This window comes from Mus caroli, chromosome 7 (assembly GCF_900094665.2).
Source record: "Mus caroli chromosome 7, CAROLI_EIJ_v1.1, whole genome shotgun sequence".
Lineage (NCBI taxonomy): Eukaryota > Metazoa > Chordata > Mammalia > Rodentia > Muridae > Mus > Mus caroli.
In genome coordinates, this window is record NC_034576.1 from 69,715,406 (window position 1) to 69,736,808 (window position 21,403).

The following is a 21,403-nucleotide window of genomic DNA, read 5'->3' on the forward strand; positions in this document are numbered from 1 at the left end:
AATTCTGAACCAAAATCCATTTAATTTATCTTTATTATTGTTGAAATTCAAGTGAGTAACTCAGACATTCTCTCACAGTAAGATGCTAACATGCTAAGGAAGGATATTGGGAAAGTGTTACAGATCTTTGTTTTCTGTGGTTAAACCATTGTGTTCCTAGAAGAGCAGAAACCATTATAGACGTAAAGTTGATAAGTGTACCAAGTGTGGAGTCTGCACTGAGGTGTCTCAGGTGGTCTTTGGCACTGCAGGAAGAGCAGGGATGTGTGCACTGCAGAGAGCAATGAAATCATGTGACACAGCGGGGTGCCTACTGCTGGCGACACCTCCAATTTGTTGTGATTGATTTTGGGGTTAAATTTTGATTGTTTTGTGTTCAAAAAACAGTTGCTGTTGCCATATTTCCTGCACCCCCCCGCCCCCCTCCCCACACACACTCATTCTGCTATGTGGGACCGCATGGGATCACAACCTATGGTTTAAGAACTTTGGAGGTCTAAAAGAAACCACACAGCAGGGCATTGCAAAATGTTTGTTTTCTTCAAGGTCCTGTGGATCTTCTCAGCCAGATAAGCTTTATCTTGGAACATACAACAAGCTAGAAGAAGTCTTGGGTGTTGAGACCATGTAAAATATATTCTATGATGTAACAGAATCAAACCACATATCATTAACAAAAACAAGAGAAAAGTCTCCAGATAAATAGAAATTATTTAGAAATATGTTATTTAACCAAAAATTGATTAAAGTCAAAAGCAGAATTGAGGCCCGAGAAGATAAGTCAGTCTTCAAAGGTTTTTTTTTGTTTTGTTTTGTTTTTTGTTTTTTTTTTCTTTGCAAGCATAGCACCTGAGTTCAATCTCTACAACACACAGTTTAAAAATCAGTCAGGCAGAGTGGCCAGCTCTGTGCTCAGGAGGTGGAGACAAGCAGAACTCTGGGGCATTCTTGCCTCCACTCAGGCAGCTAGCTCCAGGCCAGGGTTTGTCATAAACACACAAAATAAGAGTAAAAATAAATAAATGTTTAAGAGAGTACATAACACTGGAGGGATTCTATACAAGATTAGCTTGCCCTCTGGCTCCGCCTGCATGTGCGCACACGAGCCTGTACAACCAGCTGAGATCACATGAGCATGTACACACTGAAAGCCAGAACGGAACAGAATTGAAAGCACAGTTCATGTGATGTGTGGCATGTAGCTTATCCAGGCTAAGTGGGAAGTTTATAGCACTAGGTGCTTAACTGGGAAAGAAAGACATTCACCCATTGATATTCTAAGTTCTTTCCTCAAGAGACTGGCAGGGTGAACACATACAGTGTCAATAACAGTAAGGAGTAGGGATCAACAGTGTTGAAAACAGGAAAAGAACAGAATGAAAAAATTGTTCTCCAAAATAAATGGACAAACTTGCTAACGCTGTGGGAAGATTGACAAAGCTAAAGAGAGGAGAGGTGTCCTCAGCATCAGGCATGACCTGGGATATCACAAATCCTCAGGCCGTAAACAGATCATAATTGGGCAACTGAAAAGTAACAGAGCATGTTTTTGGAAGCTGCAAAGTCTAGAACCGAGCAAGTACAAGTAGATGGCCTAAATAGGCACGTGTTTACTAAAGAAAAAGAATTCATCTTGTAACCTACTGAGACCCATTATTACTGCCCATTGTGTGCTTGGGAACAGGGCCATTCACAGAAGCATGGGGACCCAACCAGCGTTTTCAGTAAAAGAATGATTCTCCATGCCTTAACAACTATCCATTGACCATAGCTCTTCGGGGCTGAGTCTGAAGACCAAGCGTAGACTCCATCTACGCTTGGTTGGCTGGCTTAATCTTATGTAGATCTTGTTCAAGCATGTCACGGAGCAGCTGTGAGTTCATGCATGCAAGGTGACCATGTCAGAAGCCATCGGTTCACAGCATGCTCCAGAGTCCCCTGCTCTTGCATGCTTTTTGCTTCCTCTGCCAAGATCATTCCCAAGTCTTGGTGTGTGTGTGGGGGGGGGGGGCGGTTAATTCAGAAGCCCCATTTAGGGCTGAGTACTTAGGCTCCTGTGCTGCACACTGGGATGAGGGAGGCGTCTCTACATTGACTGCAGCCCACTGCAAAAACCAAAGACATGACATTGTAAGCATGACACAATAGGAGAAATGGGGGTGGGGAAGGATAGTATGTGGATTTATCATATTTCAGTATGTGTGTGTGTATTTCTCAAAATAATATTTAAAAATTTTTAAATTTGTAGTTATAGATGTGTTTAACATAATCTAAACAATATACAATGAATACATCAAACTATCCAGTTACCTCCTTAACATGCTTGTTTCAAATCTGAACTTATTCTAACATTATTTTGGGGGGGGTGTGCGTGTGTGCGCATGCACATATGAGTGATATAGGCATGCATGTGACACAATGCACATGAGGAGGTCAGAGGACAACTTTCTGGAGTCAGTTCTTGCCTTTCACATGGTTGAGGTAGAATCCCCTTCTTTCTCTTGCTATACAGCTTATTCCAGGCAGGGGTCCTGTGATCTTTTGGCTGGATATTTTGTCTCCATCTTCCATCTCAGGGTAGGAATGCTGGGATTATAGATGCATGCCACAACATCCATCCCTTTATGGGGTCCAAGGGCCAGACCCAGGTTGTCAAGATTGAGTGGCTAGTGCTTTATGCACCCAGCCATCTCTTTGGCCCCTGTACAGTTTTTATGCATCAGTTTAAAAACTTTTAAGTACATCTCAAAAAAATATAAACCAAAACTACACAGATGTTGTTACCAGGTCAGGCTGATTTCACTGAAAACTTTTATCAAACACTAAAAAGAATAACTATCAATTTTGTATAGTGTCTTAGAGTAAGGATAAAAGGAAGAAACATTTCCCAACTAAATGCAAGAAGCTAGTACTACTCTGATACCAAAATATATAAAAGTATAGCTCAATATCTCTCAAGAGAATTTTAGAAAACCAATTTTAGTTGTCTGTGTGTGTGTGTGTGTGTGTGTATGAGGAAGAATGAATGAATGAGTGAGTGAATGAGTGTACTGGCTTTTTTTGTGTCAACTTGACACAGCTGGAGTTATCACAGAGAAAGGAGCTTCAGTTGAGGAAATGCCTCCATGAGATCCAACTATAAGGCATTTTCTCAATTAGTGATCAAGGGGGAAAGGCCCCTTGTGGGTGGTGCCATCTCTGGGCTGGTAGTCTTGGGTTCTATAAGAGAGTAGGCTGAGCAAGCCAGAGGAGGCAAGCCAGTAAAGAACATCCCTCCATGGCGGACGTTGTACATCGTGTGCGGAGCCTAGTGCGCACCACGATGTACAACGTCCACAAGTGTACTGGCTTTTTTTGTGTCAACTTGACACAGCTGGAGTTATCACAGAGAAAGGAGCTTCAGTTGAGGAAATGCCTCCATGAGATCCAACTATAAGGCATTTTCTCAATTAGTGATCAAGGGGGAAAGGCCCCTTGTGGGTGGTGCCATCTCTGTGTACATCGTGGTGCGGAGCCTAGTGCGCACCACGATGTACAACGTCCACAAGCAGGGCATTTTCTCAATTAGTGATCAAGGGGGAAAGGCCCCTTGTGGGTGGTGCCATCTCTGGGCTGGTAGTCTTGGGTTCTATAAGAGAGTAGGCTGAGCAAGCCAGAGGAGGCAAGCCAGTAAAGAACATCCCTCCATGGCCTCTGCATCNGCTCCTGNTTNCTGACCTGCTTGAGTTCCAGTCCTGACTTCCTTTGGTGATGAACAGCAGCATGGAAGTGTAAGCCGAATAAACCCTTTCCTCCCCAACTTGCTTCTTGGTCATGATGTTTGTGCAGGAATAGAAACCCTGACTAAGACAATGAGTAAATGAATGAAAAATGTAAAGCCTTGATCAACAATTTATTTCAGGTATACAAAGTTGATTTACTTTCATTTGTATACTATGTTAATGGCCTAATGAAGGAAAATTGTATCAATTGATGTAGAAGATTCGTTTTTATTCTTATTATATAACCTTATATAATTCTTATTATATAACCTCTACTGTCTTCTGTTCATGATAACAACCTATTTCATTTTGGTATTAGAGGGAAGGTTGATAGAATATCAATCCCAGAATATCAACCAAGCAATTGGAATAAAAGCACTGAACAGGAAAGACTTAGCCTTGCAAAGTTGAAAATGCACATCTAAACAGATGTCTGTAGGATTCGTGTGGTGAAAATCATATGCTGATAAATAAACCAGAGAAGGCTTACGTTCTAGAAGAGACACACTGCGCCCTAAGATTGAAGAGTTAACATAGTGAAGATGCCTGAGTTGATTTGTAGGTTCAGTGTTGCTCTTATCAAAACATTAGCACAGTTTTAGCTGATATAAACAAAGTGATTCTGAAACTCTCAAGGAAAACCGTGGGCCCTAGACTAGCCAGAACCACTTGAGAAAATGAAGACTAAGGCCCACTCTTGATTCTGACTCTTCCTCCGTAGCTAAAGAAACAGAAACATAGTTCAGTGAGTGCAGCATGAAACCCAGAAATAGATTCACACAAATATACTTTGTTTGTTTGTTTTTTTTAAAAAGAAATACAAAAAGTAATGTAGTGCAGGTTATCAAATGAATAGTCTTTTCACTAAAACAAATAAATAAATTGCTGCAAAATGTGGATGTCCATTGATGAAGTAAAAAGAAGATTAAACTGTTATGCTTTCCTCCAAAACTTACCTCAGAATGAATTATGATCTTCAGTGTAAAATATTAAAGTTCCAGAAAGCAAGGCACAGGAGGGAAATCTGAAAACCGTGGCTGGGTGAAGCATTCTTCAGCTCTCACAGAACACCGTCCAAGCAGAAGCAAGTGGCTGAAGCACCAGCATCAACAGCTTTGCTGTGTGGAGGGCTCTCTTCATGGTATTTAAAGACATGCTGCAGGAAAGCCTACCCATTTCAGTACAAATCAATTTCAGTAAACTGTAAACAACCCCGAGAACATGGTGCAAAAGGTACCAACAAGCACGTCACAGAAGAGCACGGGTGGGTAGAGGATAAATGCTTGAAGGATTTCAGCATCCTTGATGGGTTGATGCAGACTTGGGCCACGATGTGTCTTCAGCACACACTGTTAGATGGCTTACACTAAGGAGACTGACATCGAGTGCTGGCCAGGCTGCAGGAAGGCAAGTCACTCGCAGATCACTGGTGGAAGTATAAAGAAGGAGAGCTACTCTACAAAATGTTTTGGGGACTTCTTTTAAAACGAAAACTTCCCAAGCTCTGGGGAGGAAGAAGCAGGGAGGTCGGGAGTTCAAGGCCTTCTTCAGCTTCATGGCTAGTTCAAGGGAATGCAGGAGACCCAGTCTCAAGCTCTGGAGCTTATGGAATGTCCCAGTGGTTACACTCCTGTGCATCCACCCCAGAGAACCGACAACACCTTCACCTAGTAACTGGCATGTGCACGTTAAAGGAGTTGTCTTCATAATTTCCACCAGACCAAAACTACTGAATCCTCCAGCGGGTAGACAGTTAAACTGGTTTTTTCATTTCCTGATCTATGCCTAGCAATTAAAAGAGCATGAATTCTAGATACACAGGGCTACTTAAGCAAACCTCATATGATGCTGAATAAAGAAGCCCCCATTCAGAGGAATATACAGTACATGATTCCATTCATGTAACAGCTGTACAGTGGCATAATTGTAGAGAGAGAAAGAAGAGATTGCCAGTTGTTAGGGCTTAAGGGCTAAAGGAGAGTGCGGGTAAAGCCTTTAAAGGGGAAGTCTGTTGGTGATAGTACACTTAAGCTTTTTGATTGCAGTGGTGATTACCCAGGGATACGAGTGTTCAGATTGTATCCAGCCAGAGCCAGGCACCCAGCAGAGTGAATGACTTACTGGAAAAACAGAGCAGGTTCTGTGGGCTGTTCCAGTTTCAAACTTCAGATCTTCATTTTACTGTGATGTAAGATGTCGTCACTAGGGAAGGCGGAGTCAATAGGAAAATAAGAACTTGCATGTGTTCTTATTTTAAATTTAAGATATTTTAAAAAGTTTTATTTATTTATTTTATGTATATGAATACACTGTAGCTGTCTTCAGACACCAGAAGAGGGCATTGGATTCCATTACAGATGGAATGGGTAGACAGTTGAGTGGTTGAGCTCACATGGTTGTGAGCCACCCTATAGTTGCTGGGAATTGAACTCAGGACCTCTAGAAGAACAGTCATTGCTCTTAACCACTGAGCCACCTCTCCAACTCTTAAATTTAAAGATTTTTAAAAAAAGGAAATAGATAATTGTCTTGAGGGACTATCTAGGCTACACCTCATATTGACTAGTAATTTTCACAGGTAGGAGGTAGGCATCTGTGTTTTTCAAAATTCATTAGGTGACTCCACATGCTGCCACATCAGTAGTTCTGTGCTGATTGATGTGAGTAGCTGTCATGATCATTGTCATCCTGCCCCTCCAGTGACAGCAAGATTTGCAGGGCCTTTGCTCTATGCCCCTGCATGTGAAGTACTAACCCCTACCATCATACCTAACCATCAGTAGTAATGGCCATTCCACATTCGCTGGCACAGTCTGGACTTCCCCCAATGACTGATCCTGGAAATGTAGAGGGTTCTCATCCCCACCCAGTAGCACTCAGTTTTGCTTGGGCAAGAGCCTAGGTTGGCACAGGCTTCTGATTCTTTGCCCAAGGACTCCTTGTCTTTTCCCATATCAAGAGGGAAGAGGGACTTGAAGGTCTAGAGTGGGGCATCGCCGTTGGCCGTGTTCATGCTTCTGAATAGGGTGCTTTGCAGAGGGAGGTTGGGAGGAGGGAATAGTGGACGTTGGAAGGCCTTCCTAATTGTCGTCTTCTTGGTTTCACATTTCTCTCCCTCCTCGCTGAAGTGCCTTCTAGATGTAGATGTCTGTGCTGTAGTTATGGTACCATAACATCATCTGAGACCTAGAGCATAGCCATCATGGGAGAAAGAAAAGAGGGCATGGGATCAAGGCAGCCATTGACACATCAACACAGCTCTGAGGGAGTGCAGCATGTCAGGCCTTGCTGGACACACTGAGGGCTGTGGTTTGAATATGGTCTGATGGGAGGTGTTCGGGTCATGGGGGTAGATATTAATGCCCTTCTTAAGGAATGGGTCACTCAGGCCATGTGTGGCTTCCTTTGTCGTATTCTGCATGCACCAATTTCTAGCCACTTCCATCCTGAATTGAAGATGCTGGAGCCCTAACAAGAGGAATCCTCCCTATCTTGGACCTCTTGGCTTCCAGAATGGTGAGCCCAAGTAAACTTCTGCTCTTTGTAAATTAGCTAGTCTCGGTATTTTCACATTGTAAAGCCAAGACATTGTAAGACATTGTAAAGGAAGACGGCAGAGACCTATCCTTGTGTGACTCCCTTGGTTCTGTTTGGCCTCCAGATTGGCAGCAGGGTCTCCAAAGCGAATCACAAGTCAGGCTGCAGTCTAGCTGGTGATTGTGTTATCTTTGTGGGGTTCCTGGGTCAACCTGTTACATAACTTCATGTGTCCTGAAAAAGACTGCCTGCCAAAATGAGATGTTTATATTGCCTATGACATTCCCTGGAACAAATCTGCCTTTTGGAGGGTAAAGGACAGACGAGGGGAAGCAACGGACATCTCCCCTGCTACACTGAATGTTTCAGAAGCACCATTCACACAGACAAGTGTCACTCACAAGCTCAAGTCAGCCAGCACTGATGTGACATGAAGCCAGCAAAGCCCGAGGCTCCTGATTCCGCAGGACCCAGAAGCAAGCGACAAAGCAGCCAACATTCAGAGGTAACCCAGTCTCACAAAGTCATGCCTGAGCTTAGAGTCTCTGTCACAAATTCTCTCATCGACACCCACCAGTCAGCACAGATCTGTCCTCAGTTCCCTGAGTGACTGAAGCACTGATTTTATTTTCTCAAAGAATCAACCCTTCCCCTGACCATCTCAAAATGAAGAGAGGATAGCATTTGTTGGACACATGGTTCCTTCCCCGCCTTTTGTCAGTGAAACCTCACAGACATCTTACCTGAAGTGGAAGGCAAACCTTTTGACCTGTGAGTGAAGAGAGGTGGCCAGAGGTAAGAGCAGGAGGCATTCCTTCAGAGAAGTGAGTCTCTGCTTGATAGAGTTGTCAAGACTTAGTAAGAATTCTCTGTCAATCCACACTGACAGACATTTAAATCGAGACTAGCATCAAGATTGTTTTCAAAGAAGAAAAAGGATAGGGATGGCGCCATATGCTTGGACTGGATTCCCATGCCAGTGAACAAGTGGAGTGGAGGCCCGTGGTGTGGTGGGTGCCAGGAAGCTTCAGGGTGAGGGGGGCTTGGCAGGCAGAGGTGCTACAACATAGGGACATGTTCTTCTGTGATGTTTTGGCCTAGAAGTGGCTCATTTGGGGAGCTAGGGGCCTTACTGGGACCTCCCTGTATCAACCCTGGGAGGCTTTTTGTCTGAAACACCTTTTCTATCTCTGATGAGACTTTGCGGGCAGGGTCCCTTTCCTGTTTTAATAACCCATTATCAACTACAAAGTTGCTGCTAGTAAAAATATCAATTATCACTTATGCAAGACTTGGCATGACTTGAAACCACATTCCACCCTCAGAACACCATGGTTGCTTTGAGCCAAAATTCAGAGAGGGATTGAGGACAACTTGTGTACACAATCGTTAAGTCAGCCAAAAGAATATATTTTTATCCTGTAAGTTGAATGCCAGCTAAGCAGTAATGATTACTGCAAGAAGCTGTAATTTATACTAGGGAAAGAAGAATTTTTTTTTCTAAGTGATAAAAAGTATGTATTACTCAAGGCATGGAGAATTAAAACCTCCAAAGTTTCAAATGGATGGAAATGTCAGAAACAAGCCATTGGCTTAGATTTTTTTTATATATATTGATTTTTTTACATGTATAGATTTTTACTGCATCATATACAAGCACTTTATATGTGTGTATATGTGTGTGCCTGGTGCCTGAGGAGGTCAGAAGAGGGTACTAGATCACCTGGAACTGGAGTTACAGATGAGTCATTATGGAGGTGCTAGGACTCGAACCTAGGTCCTCTGAAAGAGCAACAAGTGCCCTTAATCACCAGGCCAAACACACCAGTCCCTAGCCCTTGGTTAGAAAAATGATGAATCTCTACAATGTCCAAGTTTCTTGAACAGTGTATAGTCATAAACTGGTATAGCCATGAGCTGCCTGCTGTTTTATTCAGGGGGGACAAAAATGCACCCAATGTATATAACCATGGTCCCTAAGGATATATCACACAGGGGCATAAAGCTGCCACAAAAGGCTGCCATGGTGGAGTACACACTGTGTGGAGATGTTTGCACAGTGGCAGAATCACCCATGATGCATTTCTCGGCTCGTTCCTGTTGACAAAGCCAGCAGTGTGTGGCAGTGCTGATCGCTGCTCAGTGTGGTGCCATCATCACTTCTTAGGAATACTCGCCTCAGAGTGGAGGTGAAGAGAGACTTGGGTCTTGGATTTTGAATGTGTCCAGAATGTGCCAACATGGATCCTCTCTCTGGTCTCACCCCCAAAATTTGGCTTTCCAGTTGGAAAGAACAGTTGCTCTGAGTTCTGACTTTGGCTCATCAATCTAAAATACGCAGATGTTTGACTATCAATGGGTCTGCCCTAGGGCATGGTCCTCAGATTTCTCAGGATATTAGAATTCCATGGGAACATGTAAGAATACAAATGTTGAGGTCAGGCATCAAGCCAAATAAGTCAGAAATCTGGTCTGTAAGGGCCAGCTACCTATGTTTCTTCAGGCTTTCTAGAAGAGACCATTGTGTGCCACATTTGAAAATCAATGCTTTAGAGAAACTGAAATTGGTCTTTCTTGCTCTTGTAATGATAGATTTCTGTCTTTCAAATTCTGTCCTGTCTCCCTGGTTGAGTTGTAGTAGGCTGGATATACACTGCTTTGAGCCTGCAATGTACATCTATATTGATAAATGTACATCTATATTGAAAAGTAATCATTTGCTACTTGAGCCTACTGGGAAGCTGACTTCAGAAGTGGGGTACCCCCACCACTTCAGACTCACATATTTTTATACCAAGTGTCCTCTGAGACCCTTTGTCTGTAGATGGGCTGACCCCTAACTCTGTGACAGAGAGGATAGAACAACAGGACAGCCCAAGAATAAAAACACTTAGGTTTTATAGAACAGCAAGAAGGTGAACTATTTCCAACAGAGGTTACTATTGTTTATTCCATGACATAAAAGTGCCTGTGGTGGGAAAGAGAGGTGGAAAGTTCAGCCATGGGACGCTTATTGATAGAGGGGAAAATCAATGGGGAACTGCAGCAACAGTCTCAATTTTCCCAGCTGGTTTCTGTGGGGTGTTTTGAGCTCCCAAGTTGGTAATATTCTCCTATTTTGTCTGGCTAGCTAGTTGTCTGTCTGTCTGTCTGTCTTTTTTACATTGACCAGCTATTTATTTAATAAAGTTAATCATTGAAAACCATGAGAATGGAGGGCCACACAGAACAGAGCTTTGAAGGAACACAGCATTCCCCCCACCCCGCCCCCCTGCTCACCTCTTCTTGGAACTTCGGCTTATGCCTTTGACCTGTGTGACCTGGAGAAATGTGTTCCCTGCATTCTATGGTAAGGTGATGCTAAGAAACACCCACCTACTTTAGGAATATAGGCAAAGCAGGCAGCACCTCCAGGAGGGTAAAACTCTTTCAAAGAAATTCTGAGATCTAGCCAGACTGCTTTGTTTTCTGTCTGCCTATGAGTCAAACAGTTTGCCAATACATGCCAGCTCCTCTGGGTAGTTAGCTGTGGGCCAGGCTAGCACACGTTTTTCAGCTACTCAGCTAAAAGACAGAATGACAGGTCCTGCCTTCAGGGAGACTCAGTCATGAAGAGAGGGATATCATGAAGAGATGGTTGTCAGAGTTCAGGGTCATCCCCCCCCCCCATAGGGATACGGAGTCACTTTAAAGAGGAAAAGACCTGTAAATTGGGATCCATAGAGCCCTGGACAGAAACACAGTGTGAGAATCCTAGGGGGTCGTGAATGGGTTTCTCTATGTCCTGTGATGTCCTGTGATGAGCATTTCACAGCCCGGGAAGGGGCTGAAGGGATATATAGTCTCCTCCCTACTTCCTCTAGACCTTCCTGGCGGGATGGAAAAGGCAGACTCCAAATAATGAGTCCATAAAGCACCGATGATGGTTAGTTTCAAACAAGGCAAGGAGGTGATAGTCATTAGGAGCCGGAAGTCCCATGTCCTAAGGATTACTACTGCTCAAAGCGTCCTGTGCCCTTTGATGTCTCTAACGGGCCTTTGAACTTTGGCTGGCAGCAGGTTCTCCCTTTCTTCAACCCCTCCCCACTGTCAGCTAATCCCCTTCTTCACTGGCCTTTGAAGAAAGAGACAGGAAATGCTGGGGTCTGGATTCCCATGCTCATTAACAGGCTGCACCACTGAGGAACACAGAGTCTGAAAGCAAGTAGGAGCAGGGGGGCGGGGGTCCCATCTTATGCCCCTTGGTAGCCTTAGGTTCCCACCTCATTCTGAGTTTGGGGTTATTAATAAATTAACTAGCATTACAACCATCCCCTTTGCCATTGTCTGAGAGAACTAGAATTTACTATTGTTGGGGCAGAGGTTAAATCTGAGCTTCTTGAGAATCAAAGTTACTATATTTTTTAGGTGGGCTTAAAACTAATCAAGGGTAACATAAACCAGCTTATTATAATAATGCATATATATACAAATATACATACATATATGTAGTCTGTGTGCATGATTGCGATAAAGTGGTTTTGTGTGTGCATATATACATTATATATATACATATATGCATATTGTGTGTGTATGTGTATAAGTATGCATATATGTGCAGGTACATCTGCCTATTGGTGCCTTCAGAGGACAGAGGAAGATGTCTAGTGCCCTGCTCTGTCCTGTGCACACTATTCCTGTAAGACACAGTCTCTTACTGAATCTGGAGTGTGCTGGTTTAGGGCTGTGTTGGCTAGTCAGCAAAGCCCCAGCAATCTTCCTGCCCTCCATCCACTGGAGTTACAGGGGTATAGCCACAGCCAGTTTTTACACGAGTGCTCTGAATTTGAGCTTAGGTCCTTGTGCTTGTGCAACCAACATTTACAAATGAGCCATCTCTTAGCCCCACACTGAGTATTTCTTCAAAGTTACTGTACCTGTCTCCTGTGTCATGATGCCTTCAGGGAGCCTAAGTTAGCAGCCCAGAGGCTACTGAATTCCTTTACTCCTGTGGATAAATGTGCCTAAAATGAATAAAGTCACTGTCTCCTTTATAGTCACCATGACCTATTAACTGAATTCCTCCAAGGCACTGGTTATCAGCCTTCCTAATGCTGTGACCCTTTAATCCTGTTATGGTGACCCCCCCCCCCCACCAATGATAAAATTATTTTGTTGCTACTTCACAACCATAATTTTGCTACTGTTCTGAATTGTAATGTAAATATCTGATATGCAGGATATCTGATATTCGACCCCCCAATCTAATCTCAGGACCTACAGCTTGCAAAACGCTGCTTTAGAATGGGAGCTCCACGTGCCTAGCACTTCCGGCCTGTGCCTTTCTAGGAGAAAGTGTTTGACAACTATCTACTGAATGAATAGCGACGGGTGCCTACCCTGTGTCTAGTCGGAGATGAGCAAATTGGGGTGCAGCAGTGTTGCTGACTAGGAGAAGGGACAGACCCTCCGTCCTGTGTCCTTCCTTTGTACTCTTTTCTCTATCTCAACATAACTATTTGGAGTTTTGTTAAATTAGAATTAGAAGCCCACTTGTGAGTGTCTTTTACATATTTGCAAATGCAGCGCAAAAGCATGTGCACACATGACTCACACACCTCCCATCTTCTGAGATAGTCAGTATACATTACATAGATTATCCATTTTTGCCTACCATGATATTACCCATTATAGAAAATACCTCAGACACCAGTCTGCTATTGATCCTATCTTGATGGAGGGGCTGTGCACCTTAGAGCCGTTCCCTGGGCTCTTCCTCCCAACACCTCTAGCATTCATTTCCCCAAATTGACCAAGACCAGTTGAGGAAAGGCCAGACCTGAGTCCTGGTCCATTTCATCAAAAATCCGAGTGCTTTTGAAGTTCCAAGAGGTGGAGTCAGAGACTGCTGAATCCAAAGCTTCTAGCAGGGCAGCTGCACCAGGCCTAGAACCCCTAGCTACCGCCTCGGCTGTGTTCAGACTCCAGAGGAGCTCAATGGTATAGTGCATTGTGGGAGTTCTTTCTTGACTCCCTTCATGGTATGCCTTGAGATCTCTTGTAGCAAATTCAGAAGAGGTGTGCTATTTTGTTTAAGATAAGATCCATCCAAAGCCATTTAGTTATTATCGTGTCTGACATACGAGGAGGCATGAGGCCCATCTGTGCCCTCAACCTCACAGTCATTTAGAGTTAAAATGACTGTGTCCATAATGCCACACATTTTCGTTAAATATAACATGGCCAGAAATAATACATGCCCTGGGATACAAACCTAAAATAACATGGAATTTTCAGGCAGGTAATCTTTAATTTAAACTAAAAATAACCTAAACAGTAGTTTATATAAACCTCAAGTACCAGGACGCCCGCCCACCGCCAGTTCATCTAACTGTAAGCTTATGAGACACTTAGTTAGCCTTTGAAGGATTCAAACCAGACCAACTGTGAGCTATATTAAATATGAGCCCCCAGAAAGCCAGAATTCCACTCTTAGCTGGCCATGCTGACTAGAACATTCCTTTGGGAAGGCCACTGCTGAGAGCCAGCAAGGGGAAGTGCTCACAGCAAGTGTCCCATTCTTGTTGAGATAGATGCTATCAGGAACATAGCCTGTGGACTCCACCATCAGCTTCTCTGAAAGCTTATATAATGATCCTGTATACCTGAGGGACCGGGTTCTCTGGCCAGGACCATCTGATAGTGACCATCTTTCCATTTATAACTGACTTAATCCTCATCGGAAATTGGACGTGGTCCCAGGCATAACCTTCCGTCCTTGTTAAGACCAAGGGGTCAATAGTATCCTCGCTTGACAATCCACCTACTGTCAAATATATGCCCTTATCTACCACAAAACAACATCAACGAAAAATCCATGACCGAATGAAAACTAGGAAAACAATTAGCTTTATATCCTGTTTCACGACTGGTGTGTCCATACCCCTGTCATTCTGAACGCCTTATCTATGCCTTCTTGTTTTCTGTTATATATATTACAGTGAACCCACATGGTCACATCTTCATTTTTTACATATATTCTATAGACTAGGAACTGTTTATGAAAATGTCTTTTCTTTCTGAGATTGTATGACATTTAATATTACACATCCTAAGTCCGTTCACCATTTTCCCAAAAGGTTTTTGATTTCAGTTATTTTTGGAGCTAAATATTCCAGTTTACATATGTATTTGGTTTCCATTATCTGTTCTTCTGTTGGAGAACAACTAGGTTGGTTCCATTTCTTTGCTATAGTGACTAATACAACAGTCAACATCGGTGTGCAAATACCTCTGTGGTAAGGTATGGATTTCTCTGAGTCTATGCCCCAGAGTGAGGCAGCTGGATTAAAGAGTAGAATTATCTGTATAGGAGTTCACTGAGATGTATAAACTTTGGATTTGGCTAATCTCTCTGTGAAAATTTTAATTTGCAACCTCTTTCCAGTGATATTAAATTGTTTAAAAAGACCACATATTTCTGGGAGATGCCTGCTGGGGAGGGCGGATGTTAACTGACAGAGGACAACTGTAGATCAGGTTGCCTGGCATGTTGGCTCTCCATAGGACTGTGGCCCACTCCACAAGGCAGAAGGTGCCACTGCTTTTGGCTGATTAATGGCAGCAGGGTAAGAGAGAGGCTGTAGAAAATTGCTATGAGCAGAGCTGAGGTTCCTAGAGGGACTTAACCATTTCTCAAAATAAGAGAAGGCTGTGTGTAGTTGAAAGATGACAAATGTGTTCTCCATGCTGTGACTGGTAAGGTGTTCTTTCCTTGGAGTTGTACCACTAGAATGGGTTCCTCTGTGATAGGGATCTGAAAGGCAAGTGAGTTAGGCGATCGGAGATCCTAAGTTAGTCCTCAGAGTACCAGTGTACATCACTCTCTGGGTCCCTTCCTACCTTGAACGTAGTCTTGTCGAAGGAAGCAAGGAGACAGATGTTCATCCTACTTTTTACATAGCCCAGGACCACCTATTCAGGGGTGATACCAACCACAGTGGGCTGGGCCCTCTGGGCCCTCCCACATCCATCAAGAAAATGTACTACAGGTTTGCCCACAGTCCAATCGGATGGAGGCATTTGTCTCCTCTGAGGCCTCCTTTTACCAAATGCCCCTAGCTTGTGTCAAATAGACAAAAAACCAACCTACAGAGACATTTAGGCAGTTTCTAGGTTAGCTATCATCATCAATACCAAAACGAATATGAGAGTGCAGATCTCTGAGATCTGCATTTTTCCTCTTTGGGAGAAATACTCAGAAATGAAATTGCTGAATCGTACACTAGTTTTATAGTTCTGTTTATTTATTTTTTAGAAACCCCCATGCTGTTTTCCACAAGGGAAGTTTCTCTGACTTGCATCCTGACCATCTGGCACAGGGTTTCAAGCACCCTTATATCATTGTAGGCACTGGCCTCATCATGACAGGCATGAGAGAAAGCCCCCTATGGGGTGGTTTGCATCTTCCTGGTGCAAACCAGCTGCCATCAAGAGCATCTCTTTCACAGACCTGATGACTTTTGTAGATTGTCTTTGGGAAGTGGCTGTTCAGATCTTTAGCCTGCATTTCAAATTCAGGTTATTAGGGGATTTTTGTTTTCAATTGACTTATAGGACTTGCTTACGTATTTTGTAAATAAACCTCTCATATTGTGCTAAGTCAATGTTTCTCAACTTGTAGGTTGCATGTCAGATATTTACATTCCAATTCATAACAGTAGCTATGGTTGGCATTTCTATATCATGAGGGATTGTATTAAAGGGTTGCCGCATTAGGAAGGTTGAGAACCTTCTGTGCTAAGTGAAACGACTCAATCACAGGAGGAAAATCCTGTGTGGTTCACTTATGGTGTAAGAGTGGAGTGGTCAGTGCAGAGACACAAGCCATGCATTTGGCTGCAAGGCGAGTAAGGTCTGAGAGCCCATCATGGCCCGTGAATGTAATTACCACGACAAGGTTGAATACCCAGGAGCTTACAACAATAATGTTAAAATCTCTTGCCACAACAACAAAGAAGTTTAGGAAACTTATTCTGAGGATATGACTCCATTGTACAACGTTCATCCACCCTGAGCTCAAACTCAATAGCGTAAAGTAAAATGGTCTCAAGTTTGTTGGTTTTAGTCAGGTTTAGCATGGTGTTGGGCACCTTGAACCCAAGCACGAGGGAGGCAGAGGCAGAGGCAGGCGGATTGCTGTAAGTTCGAGGCCAGATCTGTTCTATAGAATGAGTTACAGGCCAGCCAGTGCTATGAGATCACGGCTTAAATACATACAAAGTGAACCTCAAGAAGAAATAAGCCTGCTAAGTGAAACTTTATTTGAAAGTTGCTTTCCCATGTATTTATAGATAAGTAAATGCTTTCTGTTGCCCACCAAACAGAAAAGGTTATTTAAAGGGGGGAAAAGAACAAGAGAGGAGTTGCCTTGAAACAGAGAATTCACTTTATACATCTAAATGACCATAGGACCATATCGGAATTGTTCTCATTGGACAAGATTATTCATTTGATCATTTCCTAGATCTCCCTTTGACTATTAACCAACTAGGTAGGTGGAAATTATCCAACCAGAGGTGGTTCTCACCCTGTGAGCACACCTGACACAGAGATGAGGTATCTGATATTTGGGGCACATTGTGTGGTAACAAACAGGTAGTCCACTTGGCAACTATTTAACCAGTGCTTACTAGAGGCCAGCTGCTGGGGAAGCTGCGCTAAGGGCAGGGCTAAGAAGGAGGAGGCTCTCAATGTGACAGCCTCTGAAGCTCTGTAAAGAGCACTGTGAGCGACAGAGGCCAGCGTTCATTTACTGATTAATAATGCCATTTTGCTCAGTCTTCATACATTCTGTAGTCAAACCACCTCATCTTTTGTATAAACTTCTGACAGTGGTCTATAGTGTGAGAACATTATCACCCTACCTACATTACTCCTTGTACTTTAAACCTGACTTCAACTTGACCCAGGGCCTAGAAATGAGGCACAGTGAGGTGTAGCATCTCACACTCTTCCTTTCTCTTTGAACAGCCTGGGGATGAACCATGATGACGACCACTCATCTTGTGCTGGCCGGTCGCACATCATGTCCGGAGAGTGGGTAAAAGGCCGGAATCCCAGCGACCTCTCTTGGTCATCCTGTAGTCGAGATGACCTTGAGAACTTTCTCAAGTAAGTCTTTGAGTACATCCTGTAACCTCAACAGCAGAATGTTTCTCCAAAAGACCAAACATGGGCAACTCAGCCAGTGTGGAAAAGTGAATCTTAGGATGAATTCTCATCTCAATGCAGAGTGTCCTATGATGGACCAAGCCCTCTTCCTGAGGTTGTAGCTGGTATGATGTTGTGTATCCAGTAGGGAATCATTAAATGAATGGTTGAATGAAATATCAACCCAGTGACTCTGTCTTGCCCTTCTCTGCTGATCTGTAACCATGAATGGCACCACCGTAGGGAGAACCTGCTACTTGCTGCTTCCCTTGATGGGACTGAATTTGCTAGGGATGCGTTTGCACAGTTGCCTCCTCTATGGGGAAAGGGGTGTGCTTCTCTCACTAGCCCTTTCTTCCTAGAGAATGTCTATACTTCTTAGTTTGCAGCTTTTTGTGGGACAGCTTGTAGTCTAGTTTTAGACCCATGGTAGAACAAGCATACCCATGATCCCTGTTGGTCCCTGTTGCCTGATCATAGGTCTGTGTTTACAGTGTTAATTTATGGGTCCTGAATGCTTCCCTAAGTCACCATGTTAATCCATAGTCCACATGAAGTAGGAATAGAAGTGAGTCAGTGAGTTTCACTGGAGAGTGGAGTGTGACTGTGGAGGCTAGCTGTATTTGACAGTGCCCAGGGAATTGGGGCTAACGTAGTTAAAGAGTCTTCTACTTGTTTCCTGTTGATGGAAATGTTGTTTGGTGAGTAGGCTTAGAAGTAAGTGTACTCATTTTAGGATAGCCTACTTCCACTGAGAATTGTAGTCATTGGCTCATAATAAAATATTGTAAGGCACTTGATGTTTTGGCATATCACCCAGAAGGGTCAGAGTGACAAGATGATATGCCTGACATTTGCTCGTGTGCATGGTGCTGCTCTCACTGGTGACAGATGGCTTTTGATTGATCCTGGAAGCTGTGGACTAGCCTCAACTGTAGATAGACAGATAGATAGGTAGTCAGGTAGATAGATAGATAGATAGATAGATAGATAGATAGATAGATAGATGAATAGACAGACAGACAGATAGATGGTAGATGAATTACCATCTTTCCTTTAAGGGTTTTGGCAAGTATCTGGTTTCATCTGCCTTGCTTTAAGGTTAGAAAATAAAAGCATTGGGCATCTTATCTGCTAGCAATCTCTTTGGGGGAAATGTATTTCCCATTGTAAGTGAACATTCTCTTCCTGGTTGAAATCTGTATGTTCTTGGCACAGTGCTATTGCCTTCTGCAGTAGCAGGAGGTATGATAGGGTGAGACATCAAATCTGATATACTTGCTTTGGCTCAGCAATCCCTCAAAGAGACCCCATGCTGTCAGAAATCAGCACTTTGAGTTTATTTAAAATTAAATAACCTTAATTTGTGCTCTTTTTGTTCATGGTAACTTTTGCTCAAAGCCACTTTCTAAGGCAATATAGAGTCTCATTTCAGAAAGAACTTTATCAAACTCTCCTAAGAAAGTCCACTTGCTTCACTAGAGCTGTTCCTAAGGTTCTACCAAGTGATCAGTTCTGTGTTGTCTTCAGAGAAGAGACCCACATTTAGCCATAATAGTAAAAGCACTCACGCATTAAAAGGGTAATCCCTGGTACCTAGAGCTGAAGCCAGTCTCCCAGGAATCATCGAAGACATCCTTCTCAGAGGTTGAAAACTCAGAACAAAGATGGGGCTACATTTGGAGACTAACCTTCTTCTTGGCTCTTCCAGATCCAAAGTCAGTACATGTTTACTGATCACTGATCCCAGGAGCCAGCATGCCCTGCGCCTTCCACACAAGCTGCCAGGCATGCACTACAGCGCCAACGAGCAGTGCCAGATTCTGTTTGGCACCAATGCTACCTTCTGCAAAAACATGGAGGTAAGCAACCAGGGAACGGCAGAATTAGGAAGAGGCTCAAGCTCAGCAGCGCCTCTGCAGGTCTGGATCCTGGAGGTCATGGATGTCTCAGACGTAGACATGCATGTGACTGTGTGTATGCATAGACATGAGGGTGTGTCCATGTACACATCCTCGTGGTACTTGCACAGGTTTGTCACATATTACAAACCATGAAACCTCCCCCTACACACACACACACACACACACACACACACACACTTTTGCAGGCATCTGTCCATTCACAGCCCTGTACGTGGATCACTCTGAAGGGGATGTGGATGTTTTGGGGCTACTGACACTCGTAGCCTGGTGTTTGGGGATGAAATCTTTAGGACAAAGGAAATCTAGTCACCCTTGTTAAAAATGGTGTGATGTCACCTAATTTTAAATTAGCTAAGGAAGAGGGATAAAAACTGGAGCGGAGAAGGGAAAGGATACTCACAAAGACCTGGACACAGTGGTTACTTTGTCCTCCGAAAGGTTTGACCCAGGGCTGGTGGATAAAGTGAGTTAGGCAGAGCTGCCCCAGCCAGCATAGGATCAGGTGAGTTAGGGACTAGACAGAAGTCGGTTGGTTCCACATTTCCTGCCATTTTCCTGTCCTGTGAGGTAACTGCACAACCTTGCAGGCTGAGATGACAGATAAAGGAACACACATGTACTGGGGTCTCAGTTTCCCAGATTGGACACTTTCCTTGGACTGTCACATGAAACCCCAACTGCTACAACACTCCCAGCAAAGCTTTTGAATTCAGCTTTAACAGGTAAGTAAAGGAGATGCGTAGTCAGAAGAAGGGAAGCATCGATGAGTCCCATACTGGAGGAGCCAAAGAAGGCTGGCATCCCTTAAAGACAGACCCCAGGGAAAGGGCCACCTGAGATTCTGTTGGCTCATTAGTGTCATTTCTTTCACAGAAGACAGTTAGATGGAAAGATTAGCTCTGCATTACAGCTGCCTTCTCCTAGAACAGTGTTTCTCAACTTGTAGGTTGTGACCCTGTGGAGGGAGGGGTGCCAAAGGCCTTTTCAAAGAGGCTGCATATCAGATACTGACTTAGTCAAGGTTTGTATTCCTGCACAAAACATCATGACCAAGAAGCAAGTTGGGGAGGAAAGGAGTTTTTCAGTTTATACTTCTACATTGTTGTTTATCACCAAAGGAAGTCAGGACAGGAACTCAGACAGGGCAGGAACTTGGAGGCAGGAGCTGATGCAGAGGCCATGGAGGGATGTTACTTACTGGATTGCTTCCTCTGGCTTGCTCAGTTTGCTTTCTTATAGAACCCAGAACTACCATCCCGGGGATGGAACCACCCACAATGGGCCCTCCAACCCTTGATCAGTAATTGAGAAAATGCCTTACAGCTGGATCTCATGGAGGCATTTCCTCAAGGGAGGCTCCTCTCTCTGTGATAACTCCAGCTTGTGTCAAGCTGACACACAAAACCAGCCAGTACAGATACCCTGTATATCAGATACTTAACAATCCATAACAGTAGAAAAATAACAGCTATGATGTAGGGGAGAATAATTTTATGGTTGGGGGTCACCACATCAGGAAACACTGTATTAAAGGACCTGGGCATTAGGAAGGTTGGGAGTGACTGCACTAGAAGCTCAAAATCCCCACGCATACCCTGAAGATGGCCCGTTTGTAAGCTCTGTGGAGGCAGCGCATGGCTTCCTCTGGCAGCTGAAGATCATGCTCCCGGATAGCTTTCTCTGTAGTAGAATCATCAGGAAATAGATCACATTAAATTGGCATCTTCTAGCCTGTCACTAGATGAGGTAGCTATATGGGAGTAAGGGGAGAGGGTAGCCTAGTGGCAGACACTGGTGGCCACTAGCCACACCTACCATTGGTCATCATCTCCTCTGGTGACTTAGTGAATGTTAGGGGAATCTGGAAGAGAGCTGCAGTGTTTCCCAGAAGGAGAAAGAGAGGATCTGGGAATGGAGGGCCAGCCTTCCAAGAGTCTGGGGAACTCACAGAAGGAAGAGCTGTTTTTTTTTTTTTTTTTTTTTTTTTTT

The 21,403-nt window shown here is 43.7% G+C and overlaps 1 protein-coding gene across 1 annotated transcript in view; it reads left to right on the forward strand.

The window, feature by feature from the left end:
• Adamts17 (ADAM metallopeptidase with thrombospondin type 1 motif 17) overlaps window positions 1–21,403 on the forward strand; it is a 303,015-nt gene that overhangs the window by 137,751 nt on the left and 143,861 nt on the right. The window contains exons 9-10 of the mRNA XM_021167985.2: window positions 17,310–17,450; window positions 19,201–19,351. Of these exons, the coding sequence (XP_021023644.1) occupies window positions 17,310–17,450; window positions 19,201–19,351 (292 nt within the window). The remainder of the gene's footprint in view (window positions 1–17,309; window positions 17,451–19,200; window positions 19,352–21,403) is intronic.